Genomic DNA, 12,303 nt, shown 5'->3' with positions numbered 1-12,303 from the left:
TAACCACACCGTTATATCCAAGCCAATCACCTGTCGAAAGCTTCTGACTTGCGTAGGTAGAACCTCGGCGGCTGGGCTTGGAATGCTCCGGAGGACCCCAGGTCACGGTAGAGTCTTTGGTAGTAAACTGATTCGAAGGTACAGGTGCTTTCATATCTCGGAACTTGGGTGGAGGAGCGAATAGCTCGCCAAATGTGGGAACCTTGCCCTTCGTGCCTATAGCATCCTCGGTATGTACCGGAATGACCTTTGTGGTGGAAATCATGCTAGGGAGTCCGCTTTCGTCCAAGGGCATGGTAACATCAACAGAGGTGTCAAGGTTAGCCACCTCCAACTTCTGACCCGGCTCGACCTTGACGGGCTTCTGAAGGCTTGAAAACAACTGCTTGTTGCCTTGCGCCGACGCGAACAACGTAAGAACCGTTCTGCTATCGGTAAAGTTGGCGATCTCATCGTCGACGGGTTCGCTCTTCACCACGCCATTGGTCGCATCCGCATCTGCTTCTGTCGGGCCATCCTCCGCATCATCGCCCGGTATCGAACGGGCCCTTCGTTGCGATTCTCGTTCGACGAGGTTCCGGAGTGCCTTCTTGAAGGCGAGAAGTCCAGTAGCAAGCTTGAGGTCGGCGGGTGCGGTCGACTGAGCGTTGGGAGAAGGTGAGAGTTGGGCGCATACGGTGTCGACATCAGCAACGAGCTCGTCTAGAGACGCGTAGGTGTGCGACTGGAGGTTGGCGGCAATGGTCGTGTCGGCGGGCTGGGTGAGCTTCGCCTTCTTGGAGTTGGGTTCGCCCGAAGTCGCGCGATGACCATGGTTGCGGATGGGTTGGTCGAGCACGGAGGGATTGGTGTCATAGCTGTAGCAACGGGCGCGTTAGCATGTTGATGCGAGGTGGCGCGCAAGGGTCGCGCGCGTACCTCTTTAGTATCTCCAGGACATCTTCGAGCAGGGCCTTGATGTCGCGTTGGGGCAGCGCGATTGCGTGAGAGCGCTTCCGTTTGGCGTTGTGAGGGGAGGCGTCGGCGGGAGAATCGTGGGGAGCGGGCGGAGGCGTGACGGCGCCGTTGGCAGGCGACATGGCGAGCGTGGGCACGACGAGAGCGAGATGGTCGTCGCTGTCTGGAGGGTCGACCGAGCGCGGCGGGAGGGTTCGAGCGAAGGGAATGCAAACCGACCGACGCCAAGACCACAACGCCCACACGCGGCCAGCTGCACCACGCGCGCTGCGATGCGATGCACGCGATGCACAAGGGCTGACGAAATGGAGTGAAGTGAAGTGCACCGGTATTCCACGCTTTCTTGATTGATGGCTTCACTGATCCCCCTCCACGCTCGCATGCAGTGCACATCGCTGGCGATGGCCCGATTAGATGCCATCAGATTAGATGAGATTAGATAGGCAAACTCGACCGCCCCGGCCTTCTTCAACCGCGGCACGTCCGGCCTCTACTTGCGACCCATGCCCGTCCTGCCCTCTCCGTCCATGAATGCCCTTTACTGCTCTGCCGCCAGCGTCGCGCAGACTACTCGCAGGTCGTCCGGCCCCGGTCTGCGCAACTTCTTCTCAACGGGCATGTTCATCCCGCAACAATTCCTCTGCCTGCTATTCTGACTGGATTCTAGGGGCTCCCTAAGTCGCTGTTCACTCTTAACCCCATCCAATGGCCCTTTTGTCACCGTCGCTGGATCAATGGCGGCACGGACAGTGCCAAATCAACAGACAATTTCCAACCAAAGAGCAATGTCAAGAAGCGAAGCCGTTCCAAACACATCAAAATACTTCATTTTGTGCGCCAGCAAGCTAGCAAGCGCAAGACCAAGACGAGATACAAAGCTCCTTCTGTAGCCCTTGTCAGCGCTTTGGAGAAGGCCAGTATATCGCATGCCACTCCCAAGGTTGTCCGTGGGAAGGTGAATTTGAGCCATGTCAGGCCAGATTCCTTCTTCAAACCTAGGCATCGGGGACAGATCCATCCCCTCCCGGAGTACCGCCAGGCAATGCAGTCATTGCTGGCACACTACATCAAGACCGTCCAGTCCGGGTCAATGAGCGAAGCCGATTATTCAATTAATCCTACTGATGAATACTTTCTTGCATCAAAGGGATATTCGCTTGATGATATTAAATTATGGGCAAAAATCATCCTGCAAAAGGATTCCTATGCCGCTGCGCGGATGTTGGTCGCTGGAAGCGGAGAAGGGGTTTCTGGCACCAAGCAAGTTCCCTTCTCAGTCATGCTCTTTCTTTTGCGGAGACCGCATATTTCAGAACGAGCGCTTCGGCTACTTGTACAACACAGCCTCGATCGTTTGGAAGCTGAACGAATTGCGCTCCAAAAAGGGGAGCTTATGACGGATGAGAAAACCATATTCCTTCTCTTCATTCGTCTTGTCCGCAAGGCCCGGGAGGTCTACCCTGATGCAATTGTGGAAATTACTCGGTTGGTTACAGAATACATCAATGCCACTCACGTAGGAACCATTCGGCTAGATGCTGCCAAGTCTACCATACCGGAAGAGAGGATGCGCCAGAAGATAATACGCTTGACACTCTTGTACAATCGCGTCCTTACCATGCTGTCTTTGCCTCCTTCGATCGAACCTTTCGCGTCCGCTCCGATCATGGAAAGAGCACAGTTTGATGTCCTTCGACGGATGGCAGTTTATCAGACGCCGCTCACGATCAACCAGGATGGTTTCAGAGCCGTGACTCGCGTCCAACTTTCCCACAAGAAGTCCGATGCGGAACGTACATGGGCGCAGTTGAAATCCAAATCGTGGCCTCCCTGGAAAGAAGATAGGACCGCTATGGACGCGGAGATAGGACCAGAACATGGTGTGTCCCGCGCCGGCCAGTCAATTAGCCGGATGCACGAGGCGGGGTATCCGTCCTATCGCTGGGATCGGGCCATGGGCGTGTACGCTGGTTGGGACGAAGACCGCAGCCCTACAATCCAAAAACGTGCCGTCTTTGGAAAAGTACCCAGCGCTATTGTCACGGCGCGACATGAGGCTAATGATACCAAAAATTCCACGTCTGTCGCGGCTGAAGGGTCTACGAACACTGGCTCCTACAACGAACTGCAGGCGATGTGGGTTGCGAGGATTAGGACAACGCGAACCTTGGAAGAAGCCTGGGCTTGTTTCCTGTCCTATGACGCGTTGCCCATCCGGCAGAGTCAAATGGTTTACGAGGTCATGTTCGAAAAGATTGCGTTCGAGCATCAGCGTGAGGGATACGAACGGCGGCTTGCAGAGAGTGGGAAAGATGCAGAATGGTTTTCTGGTGTGAGCAATGCGCTACCTGGCGACGGTATGGAAGTATGGCCCACGCCTGAATCGCCGCACGAACGACTAGACCCGCGCCTTGCCCGGCCGACGATAAAGCTCCTCCTCGAAAAGATGAAAGCTGCGGGTATTTCGCCGGGTGGAAAATGCCTGGCGTTGGTCATCGAAACGGCGCCGACCATCAATTTTGCCCATGGCATGTTAAACAAGAGCAAGGATCATCGTCGACTTTTGAAGGCCGAACCCTCCCATGAAGATCTCATACGCGTCCCGAATCCCCTTTTCCGCGGCTACATTGCACTTCTCTGTCGCCTTTGGTTCATTGAGGATCGTACGCCTTATTCGACATCCCCTCAGGCTCCTCGTCAGATGATCCACCGAGCAATCATGCTTCTCGATTGCCGCAAGTTCAGCAACCAACCTAGCTGGATTGCCGTTCTTCGCGCCTTTGTACGACAACACAAACACCACCCCACGGATGACGCTTTTCATCTCGTTCACATGACGGTGGCTGCCATGGAGCGTGCAAAGGTTGATTTGCGCATCGAAGGCTTCCAGCTTGTGTGCCAAGCAACCAGTCGGCATGCTATTGCCCGCGAAAGACGGTTTTCCGACACGGAGACTACAGATGAGGCGCCATCGGACAGCGACGCCTCAGACGCGCAACAGCAGCTAACAGCAGCCAACGGGGAAGATAGCCGGTACCTGCGTGCCTTGTTCATCCAGCTCGTAGGCACTGACGATCCGGCGTGGAAGCCACAGCGGCGTGCTGGCACGGGCGCCTTGGCGCTGCTCACGACGCCTAGACCTAGCGTTTTACATGACTACATCCGCGCGTTGGGGATGCTGCGTGACTGGGAGGGATTGTTGTCAGCTGCAAGTTTCATGGCAGAGCATGGCGCGCGGCTCGTCAGACACGCGAACGAAGGCGGTGTCGGCGGCGAACGGAGGATGCGGCTGCCGGTGGTGGCGCTCCGGGTGTTTCTCGAGCGAAGCTGGGAGGAGACGGAACAGGTGATGGGAGCGCCGGAGGAGGTGGTCATGTTGGCGAGAGAGCAGGTGCAGCGGGCCAAGGTCCTGAAGGGGTGGGCTAGCGATGAGGAGGTAGATGCGTACAGCCAGAGAATGAAGAATGATTGATTGATTGCGTGGGTGGCGTCGAGTGGTGATCGACGGCAAGGATGCCTTGTGATTAGATTAGATCCGAGCCGTTCCGGAACACCGTCATCCGTAGGTAGCTGTAGGTAAGCGCCGGAGGCGGATGTCAAATTGCCGTCCGAAGGAATTATTAACCAGATGCTCTGGACGGGGGCCTGATCCTCGACCTCTCCCCTTGTCTACATTTTCGCACTCTTCCCTATTCATACCCTAGATACCCCCCGCCATGTCTGCCGCCGACGTCTCGCGCGTCGACTCCTTCCAGTACCCGGCCGCGCATCTGGGCCATCTCACCGCCAGCCAGCAGACTGCTCTGGACAAGTTCAAGCAGCTGGCCCATCAAGCCGGCCACTATACCCCTGCTACCGCCGGAGCAATCGCCAGCCATGATGACGAGACTATGCTGTGAGCCACGCTCCATTCCAACCCGCCCGCCTCTGCTGACCGGTCAAGGCGCTATTTGCGCGCGCGCAGATTCGACCCCCAGGAGGCGCTAAAGCAGTTTGTCGACACTGAAAACTGGCGCAAGGAGAACAGGTTGGAGGAGCTGTACGAGGATATGATCGACATCAAGGAGTACGAGGAGACGCGCAGACTGGTGAGCAGCGCGCCGTGCCGTGGCCGTGTAGGCGCATTCTGACGGGCCCAGTACCCCCAATGGACTGGTCGCAGGGACAAGCGCGGCATCCCCGTATACCTCTTCGAAATCTCGCACCTGAACTCCAAGACCATTGCCGCCTACGAGACGACGTCCAAGCAGAGCTCCATCCCTAACACCAACGTCCCGGTCAAGATGCTGCGCCTGTTTGCCCTGTACGAGAACCTCACTCGCTTCGTCATGCCCCTGTGCTCGGCGATCCCTGACCGCGCACACCCCGAGACGCCCATCTCGCAGAGCAACAACATTGTTGATATTTCCAATGTCGGACTTAAGCAGTTTTGGAATCTGAAGGGGCACATGCAGGATGCCAGCCAGCTGGCGACCGCACACTACCCCGAGACGCTGGACAGGATATTTGTATGGATCCTGTGGAGTTCTTTTTGTGGCATTGGCTGACACCGTAGCAGATTATCGGCGCGCCGTCATTCTTCCCCACCGTCTGGAGCTGGGTTAAGCGCTGGTTCGACCCGATCACCGTCTCCAAGATCTTCATCCTTAGCAAGTCCAACATGAAAGAGACGCTCGAGCAGTACATAGACTCAGAGAACATACCCAAGAAGTACGGCGGCAAGCTCGATTACGAGTTCGGCATGATGCCCATCATCGAGCCGGCCATCGAGAAGAACCTCGCCTTCGAGACACCCAACATGCAGAGCGGCAAGAAGACGATCCCGACGGGCCCCATCCGGTGGGAAGAGAACGCGCAGGGCAGGGTCGAGGCCGTGGCCGTGGGCTCTGAGGGCGGCAAGCCGCGCCGGCACGTCGTGGCCTCGCTGGCCAACAACACCAGCCTCAAAGCCATGCACGGCAGCACGATCAGGGGCGCGACGGCGCCGCCAGCAGCGGGCACCGCGGCCGCGCAGCCCGCGCCCATCACGACGTCCGGCACGCACACGCACGCCGCCGTCGACCCCAACGCGGAGATCTTGCAGTCGCCCACGACGTCCGCCACTGCGGCCGGCGGCCTTGCGACCGCGACGGCGCTGCCCGATCGCACGGCTGCCAACGACGACGCTACCCGCACCGGTACATCCGAGTCCCGTCTCGCGGGCCAGGACGGCACGCATGCGGCCGGACACGCCGCTTCGGGCACGCCGCACGAGGCGGTCAACGACCACGGCCACGGCGACCGCACGCTGACTGTGGAGCCGAACACGGTGGGGCAGGCACCGAAGGCCGGTGCTGGGGAGCCGGTGGGCGGCACCGAGGCGCCGGCGCCCGGGTACGTGGACCAGGCGAAGGAGGTCGCGGAGAAGGCGTACGAGAGTGCGGCGGGTGTCGCGGAGGCGGCGGTTAGCGCTGTTACTGGAGGAGGAAAGAAGGAGGAGGAGGCGGCGCCGAAGGAGGTCCCGAGGGATCCGAGGGTCGAGGGTATGGAGAAGGCGCAGGTGGAGGAGTTTTTGAGGGGCGAGAATGCTAGTACCCCGGCTGGGAAGTAGGTGTGGTTGAGTTGGGTTGGTGGTGGGGGTGGCGGTGTATGTGAGGGTGGGTGTGTGTAAGTGTGTGTGCATGGTTGGAGCATGGTATGACATGGCGTGGCATGGCGTGGCATGGCATGAGGCATAGAGACGGATCTAGAGGCTGGGAGTGGGCGTAGGCATACGCATACGCATAGTTGGAGATTGTTGCTATTCAGCCCAGTCATCCATGTATTAATTCTCAATTGACGCGTTTCTGTTCTGTGGTGCATTAGTTAGTGCAGCAAGAGAGTCGTGTAGGTACAAACTAGTGTGAGAGGGCAACTTCTCCAGTGAGAAGGTTTCAAGAAAGAGGTCATACTGCTGGGGCGAATACGTAGGCCGCGACAGGATCACGCGCACAGCGCTTTCTTTCCTTACCCAAAGGCTGCTGACCCTTACGGAGCGTCTTGACGAAGAACCTCAGCTGTACCGTGTCGGCCAGCGCACGCTGGGCCATAATCCACTGCTACGCAAGAAGCTGTGGGACAGTGACCGTCAGCAGTTCGCCCTCCGCATCAGGGACATGCTCAACGAGATGGGAAACTTTTTTCAAGAGGCTCGGAGAGCGTATTGAAGCTCATCATCACCTCGCCCTGTCTCTGTTCTTCGTCGTCGCGTCATGTCGCTGACATCCACCACCATCACCATCATCATCACCACTACAGTACTCCAGCCAACCAGCTAGCTGTTGCTGCGGTACCGAGTCGACGTTCGATGGCACGGCAAACCCCCATGCGTCGGCTTTAGTTTGAGTGGATGACACTCATTCCCGTCTCTGGAATCTGGTCGTTGGTGGAGAGGAGACGGGTCGAGAGGGTGGCCTTTTATAGTTCATCATTTCTATACGTGGGCTTAGTGGTACAGTGCCTATTTACTCGTCTCTCCCGTGTTGGTGAATATAAATAAATCTGTATTCGCTTTTTCTATGTGTCTTTGGTGTAGTTGATATGTACGGGTCAGTTTGAGACGCGGTAGGAGTGTGATAAGGGGTTGTTGCGGCAGCGGTTAGTGATCGTGATGCGGTTTTGAGGCGGCGTTGCACTTCCATCGAAGGAGGAGCGCTAGTTATGGGATAGAACACAGCTGGTGAAGTCCGCTCTAATCTAACTGATAAATTGTCGGCACGAGCTTCAGTGAGCACTTCGACACACTCTAGCCCGCGAAAGGAGAGCTACTCCGACATAGACGAACTAACACTGCAGCCCTGAAGGACGATCTGGCTTATGCGGTAGCGGGATTGGGCCAGTTATATCGGTATATCTACAGTGCTATAAGGTTGCGCAACGGTAATGCAGAATAAACGCCGCTGATGAACAAAGATATAGAAGTGTAATAAACATCAGCACCGTTATCTAATAATGGTCATCAACAGCGTCTCAACACAACACAACACAACACCACCACCAAAGACGACAGCGCGTCCTAGCGTAACCAGGCTTCAACAGCCCACCCAGCTCAGATCACAAGTCAACTTCTCGAGACCATAGTGTTAGATCCTCCAGATCTGCCTGAGCTGCCCCTTCAAGGACCAGTGCGCTTGCTCGTTCATGTCGAGGATAGCGCGAGGCTTTTTATATGAGGTAAGTGGATTTGCACGTGTTGCGGTGCTGTGGATTGTCTTTCAGCCAGCTCCGAGTGCGGATGATAGATGCGGACGGTGCTTCGGCTTGATGTAGTCTGCGTTTTGGTTCGTTGTCTTGTACCCTCCTCTGTGGAGTTCGAAATGTTGTCGCCATCTCACGACAGAGCAATGGGGACAACAACATGCCCTTTCTATTAACGTGAGATACTTACAGGCGGGCGTTTCTGTATCCAGTCAGTCTGCCCAGAAGGTAAACAATGATTATTATAACCTCTGCGCTGACAAACATCAATAGTAAGTTCTAACAGTCATTAGTATTATGCTCTAATAGCGCTCATTGCTTGAAATTATACTGTACCTCTCACTGTCCCACTCACTGCCCCCACCTATCTCCAGCACCAACGACCACAACAAGTTTATACTCACATATATGGATTCCCTCCGGTATTCAGGCTACTCTCGCGCAATCCAGGACATCAAAATCGTTGTTCTGAGCTTCGGTATATATTTCGAACTAACACCGGCGTACGTCCCCTTTATATACGGCGTCAACTGCATACCCAGGCAGGCAGACAACCACCGCCACCGCACATCTCATCTCATCACATCACATCTCAAGCATCAAACAGCCATCAGCAAACGCAATAACTCAATAGCATATAACATATAACTACCAACCCAACCCCAACCCCCTCCCCTCCTTCCTTCCTCTACTCCCCCTCCACACACACCCCCGACAACCATAACCACACAACAGCAAAACAGCACAAGCACAACAGCACAAGCACAATAAGCACAGCACACCTATCTAGCAACCCAACACAGCAAACACAGCACGCAGTCATCACAGCAAGCAAGAACGAAAAAACGAAAGGAAGAGAGCAAAGAAGGAAGAGCCCTACATGACTAGACTAGATAGACGTTTATCGAAACTTTGAGAAAAAAAGGGAAAGGGCAAAAAAGGGGAAAGGCAAAAAGGAAGGGGAAGTAAAGAGAAAAAGAAAAGAAAAAGAAAAGAAAAAGAAAAGAAAAGAAAACGCCTGCCTGCCTGCCTGCCTGCCTGCCTGCCTGCCTCGTCGCCCGTCGCGTATCCATCCATCAATCCATCCGTCCGTTCGTCCGTTCATTGCTGAGAATAGCAAGTAGAGCAAGCAGAGCATCGTAGAAAGCATCGTACAACCCCGCCTCGCCTCATGTGTGTGCTTAAGGCTGTCCATCAATCCGTTCATCCCGTTCATCCCGTTCATCCCGTTCATCCCGATCATCCATCCATCCATCCATCCATCCATTCATTCGTTGTCAATCTCTCTCTCACTCTCTGTATCTCTGTGTATCTCTCACTCAGCACTTCACCCCAAACCGCACATCCCATACCCCACTACCACACCTTACAACGCCCTCTCCCGCTCCCCCTCCTCCTGCCTCCGCATCCACGCCTCAGCCGTCGCAGCACCAGCCCTCTGATCCCCCGTCGCAGGCGGCGGCGTCGCAGTCGTCGTGTCCATAGCGCTCCCATCAAACGTGACGCCATCGATGCGTTTCGCGTCGAGCATCTGGGCCTGCGCCTCGGGCGTGCTGGGCGTGCTAGCCCCGCTGTCACCACCGCCAGTGCCGCCCATCATCATCGCCGACGACGACGTCGTCTGCGGCATATCCGCGCGCATGTGCGCCGGCAGCGGGACGCCCGACGCGCCTGCAAGCCCCTGCTGCTGCTGCTGTTGCTGCTGCGCAATAGCGGCCTTGCCGATGATGGGGCTAGCGGGGCCGCCGATGCCCGCGCGCGCCGGCGTGCGCGCCCCCTCGCCGAAGCCGACGAGGCTGCCGGCGCCCTCGTCGCTGAAGCCGCCCATGCTCGACGTCTCGTCGGCGGTGTACGAGGCGTCCTCGCTCATGCGGTCAGCGACGCTGGTGCCATCGTAGCCGGCGTCCGAGCCCGAGGCCCAGGTGGTGCGGCCGCCGATGCTGCCCGTGGCCGAGGCCGAGCCGACCGTGCTGCGCTCGCGCGTAATGTGCGGCGTGTTGTTTGCGTCGAAGTAGCCCTGGGCGGGCGCGCCGCCCCCGCCAAAGCCCTGCTGCTGCGCCTGCTGCGCAGCTTGTTGCGCCGCCGACGCGCCCCCGCTCGAGTAGTGCCCGTAGGCGGCCGAGCCGGGCGTCAGGCTGCTGCGCCCGCCGCTGCCCGCCGTCACGCGCTCGAGCCCCGCCAGCCGCGATATGCGGTCCGCGCGCTCGGCGTCGAGGGGGTTTTGCTGGTGGTGGGGCAGGTGCCCGCGGTGGCCGTCTTTAATGGCTACGGTGCTGAGCTCGGACATGGATGTCGTGGTGGAGTTGGGAGTGCCGCTGTGTCGGGCGGGTGAGGTCAGCTTGTGAGGTGTGGGGTGGTGGGAGGGAAGCAACTCACGGGACATCGGACGGAGTGACGGGATCCGAAGGCGGAGGCGGGAGGTTGATGAGCGTGGGAGCGGTGGGAGGCGGATTAGTCGACATGGTAGCTGACGGCGGGTCTTGGAATCGAAGAAGTCTTGCAGGCTCGGAGAAGAGGAAGAGATAAGTAGATCTGACTGGGTGGGTTGCAGCAGGTAGCTCGCGACAGAGAGGGGATTTGGATCAGATAGTTGTTGGGATCGGAGGTGGAAGTGATTGATGGTAGGAGTAAGTAGTGTGATGGTGGATGGCTTGGAAAGTCGATGGTCGTGGGGAGAGGGAGTGATGCCTTGGAGCCTTAGCTGGTCGCCCGCGGGTTACTAGCGGCCTGCCGACTACGTCACGGCCCTTGGCGATCTTCAGGGTCAAAGGTCAATGCCTTCAACAAGCCGACCCGGAACCCCGCATTATCTTACATTCCATTCATTCAATCCTTTATTCGTTCGTTCATTCACTCATTCATTTATTCATTCAGCTAGAATTCTAAAACCCCCAGTACCCTCTCACGATCCAAGCCGTGTACCCCGCCAGGCCCAGCAGCACAGCCTGCGTGCCATAATACCCCGGAATACGGCCCCAGCCCGCCGACTTGCGACCACTGGCATTGGTGCCCATGATGCCGAGCTCGAGATGGGCGACACGCAGCACGAACATCGTAGCCAGCGCGCCATGCAGCCAGCGGCGGTTGGCGCCGTTGAGCTCGGCCAGCGCCGCCACGCCCAGCGTCACGGGTACGGTCTCCAGGAAGTTGGCGTGCGTGCGCGTGGCCAGGTAGAGGGGGTCATCGTCGGGGGCGCCCGTCGTTGTGGCCAGGCGGTCGCCCATGAGGCTGGTTGTGCGCGTTAGTGTTTCGGCCTCTCGCTCTCTGTGTGTGTGGGGGGGGAGTGTGGGTCGAGAGACATACGCCTTGTGCTTGAGCCGCTGGTACACGATGCGGTTGGAGAGGAAGATGAGGTATGCGGCAAAGGGCGCCGTCCACGTCGCTGTGACGGGAGCCAGCATGGGCATGGGTACTCCGAGCCCGACTTGCACCATTGTGACACGGAGAGTGACGTGGAGTGTGACGATGCGAAGTAGTTGACAGATGCCGAGACAGGAGTGCAACGGCGAGGAATGAGGTTGAGGTAGTGACGGATACGACGGGAAGTCACGAAGTTTACTTATACGGGCACTCGGGCCAACTACCCCGCGTGCGTGCAGCTTAGGTACCAATGCCTCGATTGTTCTAGAAACAATTCATCGCATTGCCAGTTTATCAACTCCTTATTCCCTCCGTGGAAAAGAAAGATCCCACATCATCATCATCATCCCTGTGAACATCCATGCCGCTCATCAGGGCCATCCACACCTCCCAGCGCTAATGACATCATGCATTCCACCGTTACCCAAACAGCAATCGAATATCAACCAGGATGCATGCAATGAATCGAGATCCACCTCTCCATAGCGACACACCCACACACATCAAGTCCAATGAGCATTTCTTTGCGATAACTCAATCGATATGTAGCATAGGTACGCGCGTATACGCCCACACGCCATACATAGAGCAGAAGGTACCCCTGCAGAGTGCAGACAAACAAAGCAAAAAGCGGCGCAGACGCCCACCCCCACGCCAACCACAAAACCTAAAGCAATATGTAAACTCCATCCATGCCATGCAAAAAGAGAAGCCAGCGCCCTCCACACACCCCCACCCCCACCCTCACGATCCCAAATCCGCCCCAACCCC

General features: G+C 57.1%; 4 protein-coding genes across 4 annotated transcripts; 2 read left to right on the top strand and 2 right to left on the bottom strand.

Moving 5' to 3' along the window:
* Positions 1–1,488: 1,488 nt before the first annotated feature.
* K452DRAFT_316398 (uncharacterized protein) lies at positions 1,489–4,429 on the top strand (the record flags this gene model as incomplete). The annotated part of the gene is made up of 2 exons (XM_033543962.1): positions 1,489–1,548; positions 1,625–4,429. The coding sequence occupies 2 exons, from the start codon at positions 1,489–1,491 to the stop codon at positions 4,427–4,429; spliced, it is 2,865 nt and encodes a 954-aa protein (XP_033400105.1).
* A 166-nt stretch (positions 4,430–4,595) lies between these two features.
* Positions 4,596–6,830, top strand: K452DRAFT_245186 (uncharacterized protein). The gene is made up of 4 exons (XM_033537972.1): positions 4,596–4,852; positions 4,901–5,045; positions 5,097–5,465; positions 5,516–6,830. Exons 1-4 carry the CDS (start codon positions 4,674–4,676, stop codon positions 6,545–6,547), a joined length of 1,725 nt encoding a protein of 574 aa, XP_033400104.1. The 5' UTR covers positions 4,596–4,673; the 3' UTR covers positions 6,548–6,830.
* Positions 6,831–9,538: 2,708 nt separating this feature from the next.
* On the bottom strand, positions 9,539–10,825 carry K452DRAFT_349545 (uncharacterized protein; the record flags this gene model as incomplete). The annotated part of the gene is made up of 3 exons (XM_033545603.1): positions 10,549–10,825; positions 9,929–10,487; positions 9,539–9,871 (listed from the first exon to the last, which is right to left on the bottom strand). The coding sequence occupies exons 1-3, from the start codon at positions 10,632–10,634 to the stop codon at positions 9,539–9,541; spliced, it is 978 nt and encodes a 325-aa protein (XP_033400103.1). The 5' UTR covers positions 10,635–10,825.
* A 112-nt stretch (positions 10,826–10,937) lies between these two features.
* On the bottom strand, positions 10,938–11,776 carry K452DRAFT_245182 (uncharacterized protein). The gene is made up of 2 exons (XM_033537971.1): positions 11,476–11,776; positions 10,938–11,400 (listed from the first exon to the last, which is right to left on the bottom strand). Exons 1-2 carry the CDS (start codon positions 11,604–11,606, stop codon positions 11,055–11,057), a joined length of 477 nt encoding a protein of 158 aa, XP_033400102.1. The 5' UTR covers positions 11,607–11,776; the 3' UTR covers positions 10,938–11,054.
* Positions 11,777–12,303: the final 527 nt, after the last annotated feature.

Source organism: Aplosporella prunicola (genome assembly GCF_010093885.1).
Source record: "Aplosporella prunicola CBS 121167 unplaced genomic scaffold K452scaffold_6, whole genome shotgun sequence".
Classification (NCBI taxonomy): domain Eukaryota; kingdom Fungi; phylum Ascomycota; class Dothideomycetes; order Botryosphaeriales; family Aplosporellaceae; genus Aplosporella; species Aplosporella prunicola.
Note: the sequence above shows the minus strand (reverse complement) of the source record. Positions and strands in the feature narration are given on the sequence as shown.